Below are 24,282 nucleotides of genomic sequence, written 5' to 3'. Positions count from 1 at the left end.
TCAAGGAGCAAAAAAGTAAATTGAGGGGTTTCCGATTCAGTAGGCCTAGGGTGGGGCCCAAGTATTTGCATTTCTAACAGGGGGAAGCTGGTGCTGCCAGTGGAGAGGCTGAACTTTGGGAACCACAGCTTGATGTCAAGGTCATGTCAAGGGCTGGCAGAGAAAGCACCAGTTCTCACACACAGCTCTGTGTATCAGAGATACCTACTACTTTGGTGTTTGCTTTTTATCACCTTGGGTGATAAAGAAGAAAGCAGAGAACAAAGTTGAAAGCATATACTTAGGTGACTAGGGAATGGCAAGTCAAGGAATTGGAAGTTTTCATTTTTATTCACATGGTGGGGTGATTTCCTTTCCTTTCACAGGTAGAGCAACAGCTCTCATTCCTCACTGTCTTTCACAATCACCCGGAATGCCCCTGGAGACTCTGATTTGGTAGGTCCTGGGCAGGGTCCATGAGCCTGCATGTTTATTCAGCATCCTGGGTAATTTTGAAGCAGATTTGCTAAGGATTTGCACTTTAAGTAATGCTGATTTTAGAAGAATAAAATAGATGTCCAAGCACAGCCTTAATCCTACATGTGGGAGCAATCAACGACGTTATCAGGCAGATTCTTTTTAGAGTCGGACATAGAAGGCCGGGTGCTAGAGCAGAGAGCAGGGGGACTTTTTTTTTTCTTTTCTTTTTCCAGGGGGACTTATTTTTAAAAGAAGATGCAGGGAAAGAAGCAGATCAGAGACTGACAGTGAAGGCAGCAGGAAGTGAAGACCAAATGAGCTGATCAGTTAAGAGGGGATGTGTTTTTTACTTGTGTGCTCAAGACCAAATACAGTAAGGAACAAACTGGGATGAGGGACTCCTTTTTAGTTTTTTAGGTTTTTTTTTTTTTTTTTTTAAATTTATTTTAGAGAGAGAGTGCATGAGCAAGGGTAAGGGGGAGGAGGAACAGAGGGGGCAGAGAGGGGACAAGCAGCCTCTGCACTTGAGTGAGGCGCCTTAAGGGGCTCAATCACACAACCCTGAGATCATGACCTGAGCTGAAATCAACTAGGAAGTTCAATGGAATGAGCCACCCAGGTGCCTCTACCTTTTCCTTCTGACCAGAGAGCTAGCAGAGAAGTATTCGTCTTTCAAAAGCCAATCGTGAGAAGACAGAGTAGGAGTGGACGTCAGGAGACCAAGTGGCACTCTGAGGAGTTAGAGCGAGAGTGGAGCTGGAGGACACTGGGTGTTGTGGATATGTCATCAACAAGGACGATTCCTGTGGCCTCATGGCCGTGAAATAAAATATGTAAGAGTAGCCAGTGCAGACCACAGGAAAAAACTATTTTGTTCTGTTCAACCATAATTTAAAAAGAGTGAAAATGTACTCTGTATCCACTCTGTATATGTGAGTTTATGTGAGAATGTGTGTGTGTGTGTAAGAGAGAGAGAGAGAGAGACAGACAGAGACAGAGATTGAGAGCAGACAGGAAAAGAGAAGACACTGGGCCAGGGACAACTTATTTGAATGGCCATCAGCATATATGAGTATTCAGTTTTCTGATCAGGCTTCAGGAGTGTCTAGGATCTCATCTCTCCTAACATGTTCACTTGCAGTAATAACAGAAGTTTAAAAAAATAAAAAAGCTGTTGAAAGTTCTGCCTTTAGAAGGAAAAAGGAGGGCACCTGGGTGGCTCAGTCTGCTAAGCATCTGCCTTCAGCTCAGGTCATGATCTCAGGGTCCTGGGATCGAGTCCTCCATTGGGCTCCCTGCTTGGCGGGGAGTCTGCTTGTCCCTCTACTGCTCTCCCCAGCTTGTGTGCTCTCTCTCAAATAAATAATTAAAATCTTTTTTTTTTTTTTTTGAAAGAAGGAAAAAGGAAAAAAAATAATACTCATGTTTCAAGAAAATGTTCTCTCTTGGGAGCAGTGTAGCATAATCCTATTTTTAGTTCTGCCTTGTGCATATATCCATGAATACACAAGATTTGATTTTTACAAGTTCTTTGTCATGCCGTTTACCTCCCCCCAAATTCCATGCTCATTTGATTTCAAATCTCTACTTTAACTGCTTCTTCCCTTGCAAGGTCCTTCTTTTTCCTTCCCTGCTTGAACTTTATCTTTATAACCTAGCTCAAGCCTCACCCTTTCTATAAGATTTCCCCCTGAATATTACAGGGGTTTCTTCTCTCTCTGGATTTAAATTACAGGTAAGGATTACCTTCTATACATCATCCTATCCTTTTGAGCTCAAGCAAGAAGTGTTTGCATTCAGGAGCTTTCCAATAAATAATTGCACAATGAATGAGGAAAGAAATAGAGCTTGAATCCTCCACTGACAGAAACTTCTGGTTTCCTCCCCAGCATCTGCTCTATTCTACCTGCTCCCATCACATAATGGCCAATGGTTGGGTAGTGTGGACTCCTGTCTTAGATCCAGGAATGGGCTTTGATTGCCTAAATCAATCGGTATAATTCTGGCTAAAGTGATTGGTTCAGGCACAGACCCATGATCCCACCTGGTTCAATCAGAATGAAGCTCAGGACACATCTGAGTCTGTGGTGGGGAGAAATTCTCTGTATGGATCTTTTAGTAGGTAGATGTGATGACTGGAACTGTGGGGATCCCTCTGCTCATGTGGGGGAAAGCATTGTGAGGGTAAGGCCACCACCCAGGAGAAGGCAGGGTATCATTCGGCGTGTGGGTCAAAAGCTTGATGAGACCACGCTAAAGTCACTGCCATCTCTGGACGTTTCAGCCATTTTAGCCAGTATGTTCCTTTATAGTTTAAGTCAAAGAAGGAGATTTTTCTGTTACTCATATGCCTCCCTATTGTTGGTTGAGTTCCCCCTATTTTTAAATCTTTGAGACATAATATGTAATTTGTCGTCTTGCAGCCAAATTCATTTAGGGAAAGAGCAGCCGTCTTGGATGGCATTTACCCCTAGGAAGATCGTTACGTATTTTTGCTCTCTGTGCCGATTGTAACCGAAGTCATGTTCGCAAGTGGTAAAAGACTACATCTGAGAACAGTTTCTACCACAGTTTCTGTTCAAGATGACCCGTGTTCTTAGGCACACAGTACTGGTATAGACTTCTTTGATTAATTTGTATCAGATGCTTCCCGGACATTGACATCCATCCCAACTGTGTGCACGGCAGGGTGCTTACAGGCCTTTGGAAAAGATAAGCTTTTGTGTAACATCAGTGTTTATGGTAGTATGCTAAAGGCAGATACCTTTTCGGTGAAACTGAAGAGACCCCAGCAGACATATGGATTTGAGCATCTCTGTTGTGTACATTTCTAAGCAGCACTGCAGCTGGATATAAAGCCGACAGATTTCTGGATGGATCTCACCATCTTCCGGGCTGCAACAGAATGAAGGAGAAAAGCCGTGAGCATTTCTTAAGATTTCACTCCTCAGCCATTTGTCTCAGCTCTGAGAGAGGAAAATGCTCCATAAAGATTCCTTTAAGCCTTGACTCTAAAATATAGGACGACTTCCTGCTTTCATAGCAATGACCAATGTCACAGTTCTTACATAAGCGTCTTTCTGACTAACAGCTCTTAATTTTTTTTTTTCCCTTAGCAGCAGATTTCTGCTGGGATCTTAAAATCATAAATGTTTTAAGTAATTGGAAGTATCATTTTCCATTTAAGCGTTGAAACAAATTTCCAAAATATTTTTAAGTCCTAAGACTCTCCTAGCCACAAAAAGAGATTAAAAACTTTTATTTTTAGAGAAACTAACGAAGAGCTATTCAATTATCAACCATGAGAGCTTTTTAATATTAAGACCCTAGAATAATATGATTAGAGAGCCAAGATATCAGTTATTTTGAGCAAGGTCTTTTGTCTCAGTCTGAAGAATATTCCTTTATTGTTTGCTATAGTTAATTTATAAAAGGCCAACTGATTTTAATGAAAACATAAAAATTTCATGAAAAAGAAAAGTTATACAATTCTAATAATTATGCTTAACAATCTAAAGCTAATTAATTACTGAACTTATGCTCTAAAATTTATTCTCAAGTCCATGAGCCTTTCTCTATTGATTCTGGTAAAATGTACAAACGGGGGGCACCTGGGTGGTTCAGTCAGTTAAGCATCTACCTTTGGCTCAGGTCACGATCTGGGGGTCCTGGGATTGAGCCTCATGTTGGGCTCCCTGCTCAGTGGGGAGTCTGCTTCTCCCTTTCCCTCTGCCTCCACCTCCTGCCCCCCCACCCCACTCATGCTCTTTCTGTTTCTCTCAAATAAATAAATAAATAAATAAAATCTTTTACAAAAATGGATAAATGGGAATATGATAAAACATGGAGTGATCACTTTTATTTTTATTAAGGGAATAATTAGTTGTCATTGAAATCTTTTTATGCCATTAAAATAGCATGTACTGAATAAAGCAAACTAAATAAAAGGGATAAAATTTAGAGATACATTAGAAATGGAAGTAGCCTAGAAGTGAGCTCTGTCACATGTCCTAATGTGTTACCTTTATTTCTATCCCTGTTCATTTAGAATGCAATGAAATCTGATTAAATAATGCAGCATTTGGATTTGATTCCTTTATAAAGTGGTTGCTGGCACAATGTGAGGGACAATTATCAGAAAAGAATGATGACTTGATTTTTATTTAAGGTCTGGACTCACAGTAAAAAGAATTTGCATTTATGAAGCACTTTACAATGATAATCAATTTTCATTTTCCATACTTATTTAGTAGATGAACTAGAGTTTATCTAACTATCTGGCTTATGTAACAGAAAAATGCAACATTTTTTTGTCTCGGTACTATCGATGCCTGCAGAGTTATTCTGTCTTTCCTGTGTCACAACAAAGTGCCTCAAAAGAGCTTACATGCAAAATTTGGCTTTCTCTGGAAAATAAACGATGTTAGTTTCTTATTTGTGTCTGATGGGTCCAGCCCTAGGCTAACGTTGCAAACAAGTGTCTCTTTTGCAAAAGTTCCAGATTTTCTTTCAGAGCTTCCTCCCACAGGTGCCTTTCACCCTCCAGCTGTCTTCCGGCTCCCCGGGGTTCTTCCTCCCCCCTCACCACCACCGCACAGACACAGTGTCTCGCTCCTTCCTATCACCTTCAGCCTTTCAAATGTCTCTGACTGTGTTCCATCCCTTCGGGTTCTGCCAGACTCTGGAGGAAAAGTGGGCATTAATGGTTTGTTTAATAAAAAGTGATATTCATGTATTACCTGCTAATACATTGATTTGATAGGAAATTTGATAGGAAAATCTGAAGATAAGTGTCTCATCCCTAAGGCAGGCTAGCGGAAAAATATATTAAGGCAGTCAGGTTTTTCCTGAGTGTCATCCCGGAATCTTTTCACCTGTGTATATAACATTGGCCCTGCTGGCACATAGGCACGTTAAAAATAAAAAAAAGAAGAAGAAACCTATGATAAATCTGTGGTATATATTGCACATTTGATGTGTGGGACAATTAGTCACTGTAATATCATTTCAAGCCATGGAGTATTTTTATTTTCAGAAGTACAAAATATGTGCCTAGTGGTTAGTTCCCCAAATAGGCAAACTCATGTATAGGTGACATTTTATGTAATTGAAACAATGATTACCATATTAACATATCATAAGAACCAGTATGTTTTATTATCTTACAGCTACACAGTGAGCGATAAAGCTGTGCATTTAGTGCTCCTGAAAAAGGCAAGTCAGGACAGAGATTAAAATGCCTAGTTCATCACATTCCCTCAGGTGCCATCTCCCTACTGCCTCTGTAACCAGGGGAATCCTCAAAACTGTGGAAGCATCTTGCTCTTCTAGATGTTACGGGAAGGAACCTAATAGGTACCACCAGAAATATAATCTGCCCAACAAAAATTAATCGATACTAAGGTTGCATTATAAATTTTCCAGTTCAGGGCGCCTGGGTGGCTCAGTGGTTAAAGCCTCTGCCTTCGGCTCAGGTCATGATCTCAGGGTCCTGGGATCGAGTCCTGAATCGGGCTCTCTGCTCAGCAGGGAACCTGCCTCTTCCTCCTGTCTCTCTCTGCCTGCCTCTCTGCCTACTTGTGATCTGTCAAATAAATTAAAAAAAAAAATCTTTAAAAAAAAATAAATTTTCCAGTTCAAAAATTCTTACGTATCCTTGCACAGTAGCCTTTAATATCTTGGAGAATTGAAGTACAAAGAAAAGTTAGTTAAAGAGCAGTGGAAAAGTTAACCTATCATTCGTGTTGGTGTTCCATGAGATGTCTTGACCAGGTTCCATCGGCTTCAAGATGTGTACAGTTTATTTCTCCCACTTCTGAGCTCTTGGCTGCATTACTGCTACTGCTCACTAAAAGCTCACTAAAAGACAGAATGCCAGATGACTTACATCTAATGTTATGAGCAGTGGACTGAAATACGTTTTTGATGAGCATTAAGATCATGTAGGTTATTTTCATGACAAATAAGCAATAAAGTTAGAGCAGGCAGAATGCAGCAAAAGCCAAGAAAACAGTGGTGTAAAAAGCCTGAAAACTTTCTAAGCATCAATTAGAAGGCCTGAGGAAGAATTTGCATTAAGAAATAGGGGCGCCTGGGTGGCTCAGTGGGTTGAAGCCTCTGCCTTCGGCTCGGGTCATGGTCTCAGGGTCCTGGGATCGAGCCCCGCGTCGGGCTCTCTGCTCGGCGGGGGGCCTGCTTCCTCCTCTCTCTCTCTCTGCCTGCCTTTCTGCGTGCTTGTGATCTCTGTCTATCAAATAAATAAATAAAATCTTTAAAAAAAAAAAAAGAAAGAAACAATTAGGCCTATGACTTCCTCCAGCAACTGGAAGCAATTTAACTGGGAGAAAACTTTACCACCTATTACTTAAGCTTCATCTAAATGGACTCACTCTTATTAATAACACGTTTAGGTCTAAGAGAGTGACCGCTGTGGTGGTGCCCATGTAATTCAGTCAAAGCCATTTTATAGGTTAGTGACTAGGTTGTGCTTATTTCCTTATTTTTCTAATGAGTGTAAGTCAAGACCTAACCTGATCATTTTGATGAATTTGAAAGTCTTAGTGTTAATGAAAAACATCCTAAAGATTAATGATATTCAGTGAACTGGAGCTCAAGTTGAAGCCAAAATTGTTTAAATAACTGTCAAATAATGAACCTTTCAGTCCTAAAGGAGGAGAATCAAGATTTAATTTTTTTTTTTTTAATTTGAGAGAGAGTGAGAAAGAGCATGAGAGAGGAAAGGGTCAGAGGGAGAAGCAGACTCCCTGCTGAGCAGGGAGCATGATGTGGGACTCGATACCAGTACTCCCGGGATCACGACCTGAGCCGAAGGCAGATGCTTAACCGACTGAGCCACCCAAGTGCCTGAGATTTAATGTCTTAATCACATGGCTTAAGAAGCCTGAACTGGTATATAGTACTAGTGGGCTATAAATATAAATATTGCCCAAGATGCCTCTTGATAACGCAAGTGTAGGTATACTTGGTGGATATTCTTGTTGGGTAATTCAAAAAGTATTATGATAAACACCCACTAGAACGGCTAAAATTAAAAAGACTGAAAACACCAAATGTTGCTGATGATGTGAGCGACAGAGACTCTCATACACTGGTGATGCAAGTTAGAACAGTCCAACTGCCTTGAAAAGGGTTTGGAGTTTCCTATGACGCTAAACATACCTCCTTTTGACCTGGAAATTCCATTTCTAGGTATTTAACAAAAGCAATGAAAACATAGTCACAGAAAGATCTCTATAAGACTGTTCTTAGTAGTCTTTGTTAGAATACCTAAAAACTGCAAAGAGCCCATCTAGAGGAGAGTGGATATAAAGAACCTAGTATATTCTTACAGTAGAGTAATGCTCAACACTTAAAAGGAGTAAAGTGATACACAAAACAACATGAATGACTCTCAAACACAGGATCTTGAGAGAGAAAATCCTTAACACCAAAGAGTAAATACTGTATGACCCCATTTATATGTAGTTCTGGAAGAGATAAAACTGATTGTCAGTGATAAAGATTAGGATAGTGATGCAGAGGGAATTTGGGAAGGGGCATGAGGAGAAAGAACTTTTCTGGGGTGGGGGTTACGATTCCCTGTCTAGATAGAGGTTTGAGTTACATGGGTATATACATTTGGCAAAACTTACTGGATGGTACACTTAAGATTTGTATATTTGATTATATGCAAATTTTACTTAAAAAAAATAAGAACCATCAGCGAATACTGAATTCTAATGAATGATATTCAAGCCAAACTACTTAGGGGTATACGTTACCGATATCTGCAACTTCAGGAAAATAATATGGGTTGTGGGGTAGCTAGAGGAATGGACAGACAGGGCGATAACCTGTTAAAGGAAGTGTAAGAGAATGTTAATTGTAGAATCTAGGTGGTGGGTATTTACTTGCCATCCAAGGATTTATAGTTCCCCAAATAATTACATGGCATAAATTAAATCAATTAAAAAAAAGAAACTTTATGACTAGTAGGTCAAGTTCCGGCGTGGACACACTAGGGATTTTGGTTAGGAAATGCTTCCGCCCCGCATCTGTCTGTTCTTTGGTCAAGGTTGCCAGATTTTGGCGTTCTATGTTGCTGCTACTGGCTTTTTAAAAAACAGCAAAATTTTTGTTGTTTTGAAAGTCTGTGCCCAAAGTATGATTTGTATATTCATTCGAAGGCAGCAAGACATAAAAACAGGGGAGTGGGTCTGGTCAGAAAACTCAGCTCTAGGGGCGCCTGGGTGGCTCAGTGGGTTAAGCCTCTGCCTTTGGCTCACATCATGATCTCAGGGTCCTGGGATCGAGCCCCGCATGGGGCTCTCTGCACCGTGGGGAGCCTGCTTCCCCCCCTCTCTCTGCCTGTTTGCGATCTCTCTCTCTCTGTAGAGTAAATAAATAAAATCTTAAAAAAAAACCCTCGGCTCTAAATATAGACTTTGCTGCTTAGAACTGTGATCCTAGGAAAATCATGGTAACTTCTCTGAAACTCAGTTTCCTCAGCTGCGAAATAGGGGTAACGGCAATTCGCGATTGAAGTACCTCAAGGGGCTTGCAAGGATCAAGTGAGATCCTGTGTGGGAAAACAAGGAAGAACTGTGATGGATTGTTCAAAGCTGGCTGCCATCCATCTTAACACATCAAAGTTGTGTTTACTTAGCATTATGCTGGAGTGCAGTCTTTGGTTTTAAAAATTATCTGTTATTCTGTAACATTCTTTATTTGCTTACAGTTCCCAAATATAGACTTTGGTTAAATAAACATGCCATTAGACTGAGAAAAAAAGATGTGACCCCACTGACAACCCCTCAGCATTTCACAGACTTGGGTGGGGTGATGACAGATGAACACTTGGGGTTTGTCAGCTCCCGGAGATGGAAACCAGAATCCGAGCTTGCAGCAGAGAGATCCCAGTTTCTCTTTACAGAATCGCTTCTGTCGCTGGCTATAAGGCAAAATGGCAAGGAAAGACTCAGGGAGCCAAACAGCATGAGGGAAGGGGATGATATCCTTTGCTTTATTTTTCAGAGAAAATAGCTAGGGAGGGTGGGGATTAACTGACTTACCCCAGGATAGCAAGCTCCAGGATGTCTCTGAGTACCCCCAGTGGTTTCCTCTCAGATGGATTCCACTTAACAACAGAATACCCTGGGTCTGGCTTGCATGCAGTGACCGATGCAGAGGCCTGCTTTCCTATATTTTCCATGCAGGAGACTTCTTAAGGTGGCTTCATAGCACATCAATGGATAGTTAGAGGACAGAGAAGACACAAATGCATGTGTGTGTGTGTGTCCCCCAGGTATTATTTTAGGTTTCAAATTCTTTTTTTTTTTTTTTTAAAGATTTTATTTATTTATTTGACAGACAGTTCACAAGTACAGAGAGGCAGGCAGAGAGAGAGAGAGGGAAGCAGGCTCCCTGCTGAGCAGAGAGCCCGATGTGGGACTCGATCCCAGGAACCTGAGATCATGACCTGAGCCGAAGGCAGCGGCTTAACCCACTGAGCCACCCAGGCACCCATTAGGTTCCAAATTCTTAAGTGTAATTACAAGTTCTAGCCAAGTTCCTAAACAGAATAAGGTCTGAGTACCTATTAAATGACTGTACTCTTTTACACCAAACTAAGCACTGTAATAAAAAGAGGAGTCCATTTAGGGGCCACTGGGTGGCTCAGTCAGTTCCGCCTCTGACTTCGGCTCAGGTCATGATCTCAGGGTCCTGGGATTGAGCCCCAGGTCAGGCTCTGCATTCTGTGGGGCGTCTACTTGTCTCTCTCCTTCTCCTTCTGTCCCCCATGCCTCCTACCCCCCCACCCACCACTCATGCTCTCTCTCTCAGATAAAGAAACAAAATCTATTTCTAAAAAAAAAAAAAAAAGGAGCCTAGTTAATCAGAAGAACAGAAGCTTGTGTTTTCGGTGGCAATCTCTTCCAGGATCTTCAGAGAGGGTCCTAGCAAGTCTGGTTCCCCCCAGGAGCCTTAGAAGAAGTCATTGCAATAACTCCTCTCACTTGTCAGCATGCCATTCCATGGGAACGCAGGGCTCCGGGATTTCCTCACCACTGAACAAGAGTTGGGATGAAACTCCGCCTGGGAGCTGTTCGGGGGTTCAGTCAGAAATGAGACGTGGGGCGCCTGGGTGGCTCAGTGGGTTAGGCCGCTGCCTTTGGCTCGGGTCGTGATCTCAGGGTCCTGGGATCGAGTCCCGCATCGGGCTCTCTGCTCAGCGGGAAGCCTGCTTCCCTCTCTCTCTCTCTCTGCCTGCCTCTCTGTCTACTTGTGATCTCTCTCTGTCAAATAAATAAATAAAATCTTTAAAAAAAAAAAAAAAAGAAATGAGACGTGACTTTGAACAGCAAAGTGAAATGCGCAGCGCACCTTAATTATCTGTGGGTGGTTTCTTCAGGTGCCTTTATGCAAAGCCTCAGGAGCCCAAGAGCCTTTTCTGATTGAGGGCTCTGTTCTGGTCTTCATCTGCCTGTGGCTTTTGGTTTGCCCTCCAGCAGGACAATTGGCATTTCCCCATGAGCCAGAAGGGAGAGTGGATAAATATTGGGTAGTATTACTGAGCATCTTACTCATTTTTTTTCCCATTTGAAGAGTAAAACCTGTATTTAAACACTTAAAAAAAATCAATAGCCATCAGTTTCCTGACATTACGATACTTAATAATGAAGACTAAAAGTATGGCTCCTGAATTATAAATCATCTTTTATTTATTTTAAATGTCACCATTTAAGGCGTTCTTGGGCAGGGGTGGAAAGAGGGGATGACTTTTGTGGTGATTGTGAAGGGATTTTCTGGGCATTTCTCGGGGCATTAGAGGTTGAAGAAGTTAATGGGCTGCACATTATGACTTCCCTTGCTTGATACTCGAGACTCATGTTTATTGATCAGGGAAAGCTAACATTTACAAAGCAATATTTCTTCACTCTCCAAAATGAAATACCTTTCTTATCCTGTCTTGGCCTGCCTCCCTGCCCTTTATCCTTTCTGGCTTGAGAATCTCCTGGAACTTCCATTTTTCCTCTCTGAACCCCTCAGTGTTTTTCTCTTGATGGTCTCTGGTTGGGTGTCATCCGGGGTCTGCAAATAGCTCTTTAGCTCCGGTCTCCCAGGTCTCATGATTCGTACAGGCTCGCAAAGAGAAGCATGTGGCTGATAGTCTGAGTCCTGGGTTCTTGCCTGTCTGCTGGGGTGACAGTCAGCAGGGGGTTCTGTGCTTCCAACAAAGCCGTAGCCCCCTGACTTGAGCCAGGATCAGTTTAATTTTAAATACGTACAGATGTATATATTTATATTTAAATTAAGCATATGTAGGTTTTCACATTATAATTGGAAAATATTTTTTGAGTCGAAAATCAAGATTTTCATCCTCTGATGCATCCTGTTTTCACCTGATACCAATGATCTTCAAAGGTCAATTATCATTCAATTATCATGTGTTACACTGAAAAGAATTCAGCCCATTACGTTTCATTATATTCAAAGTCCGGGTCATTAATTGCAGCTTGCAGTTAATTCCTGCTTTTATCCCCCAGAATTTTAGGGCTCAATATATTAAACTGTTGGTTTATTTAAATGGCATTCAGCCCTTCATTCTTAATCATGTCATTAATTTAGGGGATGTCATATTTCCCTTTAGCTAAAACTAGGGGTTCAATGATCTAGCCAAAATGATAACACAGTTTTAAAACAACCTCAGATAACCCGGCTGAGCAAATTTAACTCGTTCCGTTTATCCACAAGAGAGTTTTTGATAACTCATCTCATTTAACTGTAACAGCACAAAATGATCAATACTTGGCCAATACTTGAATACGTAGTGATGACGTATGAGTTGTATAATTAGAGAAAAACAGTCACATCCCTTGTCGTCAGTGCCAAAGGCCTCCTCCTACATGTGAGAGGCTATTTAGGGTGATGGGCTGAAGGGTGACAAGAGGCAAGGGGACTCCAAAGTGTGGCTCACACGGCCTGAAATTATCCCTTTTTGGCGTCATGAAAGGATTCAACCAGGAAGGCTCTGTGGGGAGGATTCAGGAATAGAGTAGAAAGTTGGCATTTCTGGCATCTGTGTGTCATATTATAACAACAGATACAACAGAGCTTCCGCTATGGGCTAGGACTTCAGCCCTCTGGTTCATTTTTTTTTTTTTAAAGATTTTATTTATTTATTTGATGAATAGAGACACAGCAAAAAAGGGAACACAAGCAGAGGGAGTGGGGGAGGGAGAAGCAGGCTTCCCATCGAGCAGGGAACCCCACCGGATCCCAGGACCCCAGGATCATGACCTGAGCCTAAGGAGGAAGCTTAACCCACCCAGGTCCCCCCGCCCCCCGCCACCCATTTCATTCTTCTGTTCATGTGAAGGACTTTGAGAAGCCTTAAGACTTACGTAGCATTTTGCAGTTGACTTTCTCAGCTTTAGACTCCCACCCGATTGCAGAGGTTCTTTGGATATTAGATCTAAGAGGATTCTGTGGGGTTATTCTGTCTTTCCATTGGCATGCAATGATAATTTGTGTTTTTTGCATGGCTCTCAAAAGATGACACCTTTCATGCCAGTATGGCCGTGTGCATTTCTAGATGGATATAATAGATGCTTGCTGCCAAAAAAGGCAAAAGCTTCATGCACACAGGTAAGAGCAATATCTGTACACTTGGAAAATATCATAATCCACCACTTTTCCACTGGAAAGTTGATCTTATTTATCTCTGTGACTTCCAGATTATGTATCAGATAGCCTGCATCATAGCAGGTTCTCAATTAAAGAGTTCCCCAAAGTGGCTTTACACAGTAGTGCCTCTAGGGTGTAAGGAGTCAGAAGGCTGGGGTTACACTGCTGGCTCTGCCTTTGTCATCTTCTTTTCAGTTCCTTAATACTTTCTTCTCTTGCAGCGCCCTCCCTTTTCTTTAAGCTAGTCTATAAAAGTAACACACATTACTAGACATTTTATGCAGGTAAGAGAAAAGAGTAAAAGATGACTTAAACCAATGCCAGAGGTGTCCATTATTATCATTCTGTCTATATCCTTCCAGACCGATAGCCTTAGGAGCAGGAGGTTTTATCCATTATTTTTGGTTCCCAAACCCCTAGCATAGTGCCTGGTTCACTGAAGGTTCTAAGTCCCTGTTTTTTGAAATGAATCAAACTGAACATTCACGGCTGACCCTTATCTGAGTCTGTGCAACAGATCCAGCAGTCTCAGAGGGGCAAGGCTGGTCACTTCAGAGTGTTCTAGATGGTGAAGGAAAAGCAGTGGTTAAGTGATCGGGGGAGCAAGGGGTCCACTTTATGGCAGTAATTTGCATTTTCTCGAAGAAGGAAAAGAGATGAACATAAAGGCCCCTTTCCATCCTCCACATGAAGCCGTAAGTGGTTTGGGATTTATATCTCCATTTCATGACTTTAACTGTGACCTTGGGCAAATTTCTCAAATTCTTGCTGCCTGAAATACTGAATTAAGATGGTAATACCTATTTCATACAGTACTGAAAATATTTAAATCAAGCCAGATGGGAATTATGTGATTATAAGAAGCACAAATGAGCAGAATTGTTTCAGGGAAGCAATTTTGGTACTTTTTTTGCCTTGGCATCTTTACACCTTTGTCACAGGCCTTCTTCTTCCTTATTAAATCAAATCCTATTTATTGATTTCCCATTATTCACAAAGGGCAAATCGGGGGGAAAAAGAGGAAAAGAGTTACTTTTCCTCGAGTCCTTTTTTTCAGAGTTGTGGAAACTTCCATTATTATCCTGTGATTTTTTTTTTTTTTTGATGGTAACATGCTATCAAGTCTCCTCTGAGACAAATTAATTTTTCTAAACAGTGATAGGAAACTTGCAGTCTTTTATCCCTTCCTTCATGTGGTATCATTTTACTGCCATCAAGTTTTCAACTGAATGGCTCCTGCGTGGAGATCTATACAGAATTTCCCCCTTCTCTCTTAATGATGAAGGACAGTGTACCGTGAGGTGAAACGGACTGAAAGGACTCTCCACCTCGGCCAGGAGTTACAGTAGCTCAGCGCGAAAACAGCTCTTCCAGGCATACAGACATGCAGGCTGGAGAGGATAGCGATTAACAAATGTTTAGGTCAGTCTCTCTAGTAAAGTCATTACATTTTTTTTTAAGATTTTTTATTTATTTATTTGACAGAGTGCAAGAGATCACAAGTAGGCAGAGAAGCAGGCAGAGAGAGAGGGGGAAGCAGGCTCCCTGCTGAGCAGAGAGGCCAATGCGGGGCTTGATCCCAGGACCCTAAGCCGAAGTCAGAGACTTAACTCACTGAGCCACCCAGGCGCCCTAAGGCATCACTTGTGATTTCAAAATAGCATAGATTATGTAAGATCATTGGCCTGAGCTAGGGAAAAAAAAAGGGGGTTGTGAGCTTCCCTGACAGACGACCGAAGGGGAGGAATACGATTTACTCCTTTTCAGCATTTGATTCAGTGCTAGCAACATCCAACATAGCTCACCTTTCCTGGGGATTGATTTTGTGCCAGATACCAAGCTAAGCTCTTATATCTCATTTAATTCTCACAACGAGTCTATGGACTGCTTGGTATCCTTATCCCTAATTTACAGAGCAAAGGAAATGAGGTTTAAGAGAGGTAATGGGACTTCCTCAAGGTCACAGAAATATTAAGTGCCGTGAGAAGACTCAAACCTGGATTTAAGCTTTTAGCGGCTATGTATTAGAACGCAGCGCTCAGGAACCGAACCATATTTATGTGTTTGTTCATTCATGCCACGCATAGCTTTGGAGAGCATACTTTATGTGCATATTATGCTAAGAAGGAAATAACCATTTTTTTTTTCTTAGTTGAGCTCCTAAATTATTGTGGCTTAAAAGTCAGCCCAACTCCCAGTTCCTCCACTTTCCCGTTTATAATAAGCGCACAGCGATATTTTCTGGGTAGCTCAGGAATACGAAGACAAAGGGAGCATGAGTGTGTAACACAGGAGGCCCACCGCGCTAGTGCAAGCTGGTATTTGTTGGGGAGTGAGGAACGAGAACAGAGTGCTTCCCCAGACCCCAGGGATTCCTTCATCTAAGCCAAGCAATGGGAGTGGGAAAAGGACATGGCAAGGACTGCACACAGAATCCTCTTTCTCGCTCTTTGTACCCTTTCCTGCATGCAGATTTGATGAATGTGCCAAGGGGGACGTGGGGAGGTGCCATTGACACTGTTCATGGGTCATCGCTGGTCTCTCCTTTGTTCAAGGACAGGCAGAAAGAGTCTAGGACACAACACAGAGGCCCCCCTTTCTCACTTTACTGGGAATGTGAGTGTTCTCCGCACAACAGGAGAATAAGCACTATAAATTACATGCAAAGCATTTTAGAACTAAGGAGAAAAATATATTAACACAAATGTGTGACATTATTGGTGGCTAATAGCTCAGTTGGAGTTAAAGCATAAGTGTTTTTAAATGTTATACAAGTAGTCTTCGGACTTTGTATATCATGCATCTCTGTCAGTAACAAAATTAAACATGAACTTCTAGTAGACAGTGCGAATTTATTGATGAATCATACATATATGTAACATGTATACTATTACACATACATGTATGTATTATAATAGTATACATGTTACATATATAAAAATGGAGAAAACTAGAAATTAGAAACAGAGACTATGAAATTCAAAACTATAATACCTTCTTTCATGTCCTCTTGCCCATGTCAGTTTGAAGCTCACAGGCTTCAGTAGGAGGCTCCCAAACTTTAATGAGCATTAGAATCACCTGGAAGACTTGTTAAGCCCCAAAATGCTGGGCACCGTCCCTAGAGTTTCCAGTTCAGTGGATCTGGTCTGGGGCCTGGTTATTTGATTTCTAATAAGTTCCCCACTGATTCAGGAACCACACTTTGTGAAACAATGGGGTAGCTTATTACCGCTGTACCCTTTAGGGAAGGCATCCAGCATCCAAAGGAAAGAAGTCATATGGTTAGCATGCCAGTGGTAAGGCTGGTATTTAAAGCAGACGACCCTATAGAATGTCCCCCAAATCATGACACACAGCTGCAAATCCAAGTCTGTTACACAGAAGAGTAGCTTCAGGAAACATCCCCACACGTTTCAGGCCCACGGAGAGAAAAATGTTCCCAGATAGTGTTCAGGGAACACATTAGGGAAGTGTTAGTAAGTAGATCCAAACCCATACCTTAGCTCGAACTTAAGCAGATGGAAGACCCTGGGAGGTTCTAGGACTGCAGTGATAAGGCCCTCCTGCATACAAGCACCCCTGGGAAGTCAAGCCAGCTTGGCACATTCTTCTGAGAGGCCTCCTGAAGGGTGTGCATTCAAGTTGCAAATCCTATTTCGTTCACGCTCCAGGTTCTACCCGGCCAGGATTTATCCTCATTTTAAAAACATCTTGTTTTATAAATTTTACTTCAGTGTGGCCTTCTTTCATTTCCTGTCCCATAACTCATGTTGTAACACCTTAGAATGAACTGACATCTGACTGCAAAGCAGAGGGAAATGCGGCAACACCCACTCTACAAATTATTATATGAGTTCACAAAGAGCCCGGCGTGGAGAGGCCACTGGCGAGGGCAAGGGCAGGAACAATAAACGCAGAGGCTCTCTGCCTCCTGCTCTGAGCAAGTCACTTACAAGAGTGCTCATATGGAAGCAGGTGGGAAACGCAGAGAATGTACCAAGGCACGGTCCAGCTCACACTCCTAAAATGCCGGAGAGATCCCTGACAGATAAACAGACGAAAATTGCTTGGAGATGTGAGGTTGCAGCATCACCTAAGGGCCTGTGGTCTCCGGGAGCACGTAGAAAGACAGCTCCTGTCTGTCTTTGTTAGGGGTAAAAAAAAATCCTGCTTGTTCTCTCCCTACCTGCTGCAAAGAGCACTTGTACCAGGGGTGGGAAACGTTCAACAAAGCATTAACAGGGGTATTGGGAAAGTTTGATCTAGACAGGAAATGAAAGAATGATAGAAAAGGGCCCAGCTGACAATAAAACAGAGGGAAAGGACCAATAGGGGACAAATCCGCATGGGTACGTATGGGGATTTGGCCGCATTTCACTAGCGTGGAAGGTTGCACGTGCTGGATATTGTTGCTGCTGTGGAACATGCTAGGGACCATGGCCCCTTTTCCCCAAGGACTCAGGCTGGGCAGGAATTAATTTCTGTTCAGTTTTTACCCTCCCGTTTCTCTTCATCTTGTTTTTGTTTTTAAACAGTGCTGTTCCACTTCTTTAAAGAATGTCATTTCTTTTCCAAGTTGACTACTTAGACTGGCGTGTGCTTAAGTTAATTTCCACATCATGAATATGTGACATCTCCAAGCAATATACGCGAATTCATTTCCTTCTACTTGAATTATGAAAGGCAGTTTCCTTTGCAATTTAAACATGTAGTCTAATTAAAGATACAAATCTTGAAATGTTGTTTTTCTCTCACTGCTCGATCTTCGCTTTTACACACACACATACACACACACACACAGACACAGATTTTTTTAGGTCAAGCACACAGTGTTCTACCAGAAAGGAATAATGTGAAATAAAAATAATAGCAGGAATAAAGAAAAATAATCCCTCCGTCTACATGGAGCCAAGAGGAAGACTTAGAAGAGAAAGACTAAGAACTTGTCCTTTCTTTTTTTAAGCTTGTCACTATATCATAAACATTTTCCCATTTTAAATCATTGCAACAGGGTAATGTGCAGAAAAAAAAAACCAAATGGGAAGCTCCCTGAAGAGGAAATATGAAAGGGTAATAAATACATGAAAAAAATACTTGACCTAATTAGTAATCAGGAAAATGCAAATTTAAATCAGTGAGAAATATCATCTCATACCTATTAGATTAGAAAAATAAGTCTGAAAATACCAAGTGTTTAAGAGGAGACTGAGTAACGTATCAGTGGAAGGGTCGATTGATACAGTTGGAGAGCCTTGAAGAACTAGAGAACAACTTGGAATCACCAAGTACAAGAGAAGCTGTTTGTCTTCAAAAACCCATCACTTCTACTGTGTCTGTCCCCAACCCCCGGAGTTCAGTAGAACTCCTTGTGACAATGGAGATGGTCTGTGCCAAACACTATGAGAGGCACTAGTTTCATGTGGTTTTGGGCACTCAAAATGGGCTAGTGTGACTACAGAACTGAATTTTTTTCCTTTAATTATGTATAAATTTCTATGCCTCTAGCAATATCTAAGTATACCAGGTTTACCACAGAATTACCAGAGCTGGCTATAATCATTTGTTGACATTTTGCTAATTTACAGTATGTACAACTCTATATTTTAATGTGTTTTTTTTCAACTATTAATAGAGTTAATATTTTCAACTCTTAATAGAGTTAATATTTTCTCTCATGTTTGCTTATTCCAACTATCTGTCCATACCGTTTGGCTATTTTCTTGCAAAGAAGTCCCAGGTAGTATTTTTTTTTTTTTCCTGGCACTGGTTCTTACCACTTTTATCCACTCCTTAATTTCTTTTTAGTTTGTATCCTCTGAAACGTCAATGCAATTTTTCCCATTGCATTTTTCAATAAGCATTAAAATATTTCTGCATTTTTACTTCCAGCTTCTTGTTTGAAGGTTAAAACAGCTTTAGTTAAGAATGGGTTTAACTAGATAAAAACTAAACTACTAGTGGGGTGTCTGGGTGGTTTGGTCAGTTAAGCGTCTTCCTTTGGCTCAGGTCATGATCTCAGGGTCCTGGGATGGAGCCCAGTGTGGGGCTCCCAGCTCAGCGGGGAGTCTGCTTCTCCCCCTCCTGCTGTTGCTCTCTCTGCTTGTGTTCTCTTCCTCCTTCCCTCTCTCTCTCTCAAGTAAGGAAGTAAACTCTTTTTTAAAAGCCCTAAACTCCTATTAAAAGAAATATGCCAATGCTGGATTGCATTGAGGAGCAAAAATATGTTTGTGTAACATATGAAGAGCTCAATCCAGTTCAAAAGGAAGCAGTCAGCTGAGAGGTGTAGCAAGGGGTCTTGCGCATTTACCGTGTGCTGCTTAATCTGCTACACATTTTTATTCCATTGGCCGCCTGGCTTCAATTCCTATTGCGGAGAAAACTTCCACTTTAACTGCGTGTCTTCCATAGGTAATGTCTTTTCTTTCTGGTTGCTTTTAAGACCTTCAACCTCCTTCCTTCCCAGTGTCCTGTGGTATCCTTTCTCTATTTTCTCTTCCAGAAACTCTCATTAGAAATATGTTAGACCTTTGCATTCCAGTCTTTGTGTCTTAATCCCCTTCTTTTGTTTCCTGCATCTATACCTTTCGCTGTTGAGTTCTTGGCATTTTCCTCACATCTACCTTCCAGTCAACTCTTTTTCCTCTGTATAATCTAGCCGTTTGGTTTTACTTTTAATGATTATATGTTTTTACTTCCTGGGATTTTTTGAGTTCTTCTCCAGGTGTGCTTGGTCTTCTTACATACTCTCTTTGGTCTCATGTTTCCAAGTGTTCTTCTGTGTCTTTAATAATTCTAAGTCTTTACCAGGTAATGCTGTTAACTAGCCCTCTCGGATAGTTAAATCCTACTATCTGTTTTGCAGGTCTCGCCGTTGCAAGATTTTTTCCCCTGGTTGTTTTACCATTTAAGGCTGTGATCTCCTATTGAGCCGGACTTTCTCTGTAGATACCTGAGATGGGTTGCTTTTGGACTCCAGGGCATTGTAAAGCCTGGTTTTAATTTCTTGGTGCTGGTTTTACATTTTCCCTGGACTCCCCTTTCCCTGAACACATAGCCCTTTGAGAGTCTTGATTTGTCTCAGAATCTCAACCAGAAAAGGTTTGAGGAGCATTTCTTCGTATATGGATAGATTATGAAGGTATGGGGGGCACCTGGGAGTCACAGCAGCCTGAAGCTGACCATGTGGTGCTGTCACCACTCATAGGCACCAAGGAATGAGAGGGAAAAGAGGTTCCTGGAACCCCAGGGGAGAGAGTTGTCTAAGGCAGGCCTCCATGGGGTGTGGGGTTATGGGACAAGGCCAATTCAAAGGGACAGTGTAGGGCGGGAAACAGGAGAATAAATATCCTGACCTCACTCTTCTCCTTCTTTCCCAACTTATTCCTCATTGGCTAAGGCCAGCTGGAAGCCAGAGGAGAAGGGAGCCTCGTGATACAGGGTGGAGATGGGTGAATAGTGGATCTGGAGGGGCAGAGAATATCCATCCAGTATGTGATTTTATGTGGGTATTTCACTTGTAGTTCCTGTTCCCACATGACCTTCCCACTGCAAGCTCTTCAGTAATGGAGCCAGCAAACTCCCTCAGGGAAGCCATTGGATCAGTCCATGCTGTCTACCACCCTACTTTTGATTCCCTCTTTATTTTTGACCTTAGGGATTTCTCTTTCCTACAAGCTCAGTTATACATTTAAAAGGGTGTTTGCTTGTCAGATTTTATACAAGGTAGTTGTGTTGTATGCCCTAGAGTCACCTTACTAACTGCATTGCCAGAAAAAAATGAGACAAATTACCCTGCCCAATCTTACACAGACTCTCTGATGTAGATATACTTAGAAATGTTAATGATGGATTACTTTCTCCTGGGTCACAGAATTAGTAAGCTGGGACTCCAAAGTCCAGGCTCTTTATGCTACATTATACCCTGGTGGAGGCATGCTGTATACCTGCCATTTTGGGGGGGAAAAAAAAAAGATGGAACAAAGAAGGGAGGGAGGGAGGAAACCTAACAAATTCAAGCAATATGAGGTCAGCTGTGAAATTAACTATGAAGCTCCAAAAAGAAAAGACAAGATAAATAGGTTGAAACACAAGAACAGCGAGATTCTTTAATAAAAGGACTAACATTAAAGTATTACAGCTTGTAAGTGTGAATTTGACATTGCTTCTTCCATAGACATCATCATTAACATAAGAAAAAAGGTAAATCTTGGTCATTTATTTTCCTATGGATCATAGAAGACCATGACATAGAAAATCCTGACTTCAGATTATCTGAGCATTTACAGCCATATCATGACCATGTTGTTTCAAAACGGAATCAAAGGATTCCAAATAGATGAAATGGTCAACACGCTTGTTGGAAAGAATAAAGGAACATTTAAAAGTTCAGAAAACCCTGACTTAAATTCAGAACCAGGTGTTAGAAGAAGTTCTATTTCCAGATTATGTCAAATCAGGTCAAATAATTGCTTCATATGTAGAAGAAAATAAAAATGAATAGATGTTAGGCGCATTGGGTCATTTTTATTCCAGAACTTTTGTTTTACAAAAACAAAGAAAAAATTCTGCTTTGTTGAGAAATCAGTGCAAAGGGAAGGGGGAAAAAGATATGCAGTAACACGTATCCGATTGGAAAAGCTAAATAATCAAGAAAATGTGAGATGTAGCAAATATAGTCTAAAAACTGGATAATTTTGGAAAAGTATGTAAAAAATACTACTAACTTTGGAAGAAATAATCAGAATTAATAGAGGAAAGATGTTTAAAAAGAAAAAATGAGAATTTTTCTTAATGTGTACATTTAAAAATATCATTTTGGAAACTTGTTATTTAGTGAGTAAACCTCTCTAGACTTTAATTAGACCACATTATCAACATTTTGTGATCACCAAGAGGCATGTTTTACTGAACGTAGGGGTAGTTTGTTTTAGAATATACCTTGAAAATAAGAAAACTGAATTCTGTAGGTAAGAGATAAAGAGATGCTTTAATTTTTCAAAAATATTTGGAAAAGGTGCATACCCAGATTCCAGTTTCTGAGGAAGGTCAAGTTTTAAGGTGTCAAACATGGAGTTGGGTACTGTTTTGGGTCCACTAGTAAACATAATGTAAGGATGTTAGGTTAACAAATTTTACAAAGAAACTACATTTGGGTGCCTGGGTGGCTCAGGTGGTTAAGCCTTTGACTTGACTTTGGCTCAGGTCATGATTTCAGGGTGAGATCAGGCCCTGAGTGGGGCTCCCCACTGAACGCGGAGCCTGCTTAAGAGTCTCTCTCTCCCTCTGCTCCTCCTCCCGGCCTTCCACACCACAGCCCCACTTGTGAGCTCTCTCTCTCTCTCTCTAAAAACAAAACAAAACAAAACAAAAAATAAAAAACTGCATTTGAACCAGGTGATACCTAACTGGAACAACTGAAAAACTGTCTTAAAATTTGAAAAGTAGGGACGCCTGGGTGGCTCAGTGGGTTAAGCCGCTGCCTTCGGCTCAGGTCATGATCCCAGAGTCCTGGGATCGAGTCCCACATCGGGCTCCTTGCTCGGCGGGGAGCCTGCCTCTCTCTCCACCTCTGCCTGCCTCTCTGCCTGCTTGTGTGCTTTCTCTCTCTCTCTTTCTGACAAATAAATAAATAAAATCTTTAAAAAAAAAATTTGAAAAGTAAAATATTTTAGATTAACAGTAAAGAACAGTGAACAGTATACTAGTATGGAATTCAATTCATTCACTGTGAATAACTGCTTAACACATACTGAAAGGAAATAAAGATGCAATGTTTCAACAAAGTACAGAAAAGACATACTGTATTATAATGACTTTAAAAAGAAGATCGGGGGCACGTGGGTGGCTCGGTTGGTTAAGCAATGGACTCTTGGTTTCGGTGCAGGTCTGATTTCAGGGTTGTGAGATTGAGCCCCATGATGGTTCCATGCTCAGTGTGGAGTTTGCTTGGGTTTCTCTCTTCCTCTCCCTCTGTCCTTCCCACCCCCCAAGCCCTGCATGTGTGCGCGTGCTCTCTCTCTCTTAAACAAATTAAAAGAAGATCAGGAATTGTATGAAAAAAAATCCTTTTTTTCTTATTAGCCAAGTGCTGATCTGAAATAATATTTCTGAATACTTGATGTCTAAAAATGAATTGAAGTACATTCTATGGTTCTGATATAGGCTGACTTCCATAAAAATACTTGAGACACAGTGTGTTTCTGTAGAGAGTAATCTTTTTCTATTTTAATACTGTGTTGGCAGAAGGGGGCACATTCTTGAATGAGGGTGACACAGAAATAGAAAGTCCAATACAGAGACTAGCTGGTAATGACTGGGGTTTCAACACAATAAAATATCAGCTCTGTGAGCACTCAGTTTGGGAAATTGCTGTGATTTTATTCTGGTTTAATAGCTTTAGAAAATACTGCTTTATAGGTTTAGGCCATTTCATTTCTAATCTATCTAAAAATGCATTTATTTTACAAAATGAAGGATGTTCCATATTATGGACTGAATGTATCCCCCTCAAAGTTGCTATGTTGAAGCCTTAAGCCTCAGTGTGAAAATGTTTGAAGATGCGTGCGGCCTTTGGGCAATGAGTCAAATTGGATTAGGCCATGAGGGCAATGCCTGTCTGATATTAGTGCCCTTAAATGAAAAGCCAGCAGGGAGCGTGTTCTCTCTTTCTCTCTCTGAGCAAGGACACAGTGAGAAGGGAGCCAAAGGCTAGCGAGGGAGAGGGCCCCCACTGGACCCCGACCTTTCTGGTGCTTTGGTCTTGGACTTCCAGCATCCAGAACTGTGGGAAGATCAATTCTTTGTTTTCACACCCTGTCTATGATATCTTGTTACTGCAGCCAGAGCAAAATAAGAGTTCTATGAAAAAAGGAGGGCTCTTTGCTTCAAAAAATATGATAAAAGATTAAAAAAAATAAGTCTTTAGAAATACCCCAGACTAATAGAAGCTAAAGAGTCATAACACCTAAATGCAATACCTGACCTAAAGTAAAGCCTTTAAATTGGAGGAAAAAGTGCTATGTAAAAGTTATTAAGGTCAACTGACAAATATGGAATATGGACAGTAGATTACATCATTATTATTTCAATGTACATTTATGATGTTGCTAACTGTGCTAGGGTTATAGAAGACAA

General features: G+C 41.2%; 1 protein-coding gene across 3 annotated transcripts in view; it reads right to left on the bottom strand.

The window, feature by feature from the left end:
* RGS7BP (regulator of G protein signaling 7 binding protein) overlaps nt 1-24,282 on the bottom strand; it is a 99,046-nt gene that overhangs the window by 36,531 nt on the left and 38,233 nt on the right. For all 3 annotated transcript variants that reach the window (XM_047730457.1, XM_047730459.1, XM_047730458.1), the window contains exon 3: nt 3,224-3,354. In XM_047730457.1, the coding sequence (XP_047586413.1) occupies nt 3,224-3,354 (131 nt within the window). The remainder of the gene's footprint in view (nt 1-3,223; nt 3,355-24,282) is intronic.

Source organism: Lutra lutra, chromosome 5 (assembly GCF_902655055.1).
Source record: "Lutra lutra chromosome 5, mLutLut1.2, whole genome shotgun sequence".
Taxonomy (NCBI): Eukaryota; Metazoa; Chordata; class Mammalia; order Carnivora; family Mustelidae; genus Lutra; species Lutra lutra.
This window is presented reverse-complemented; position numbering and strand designations above follow the sequence as displayed.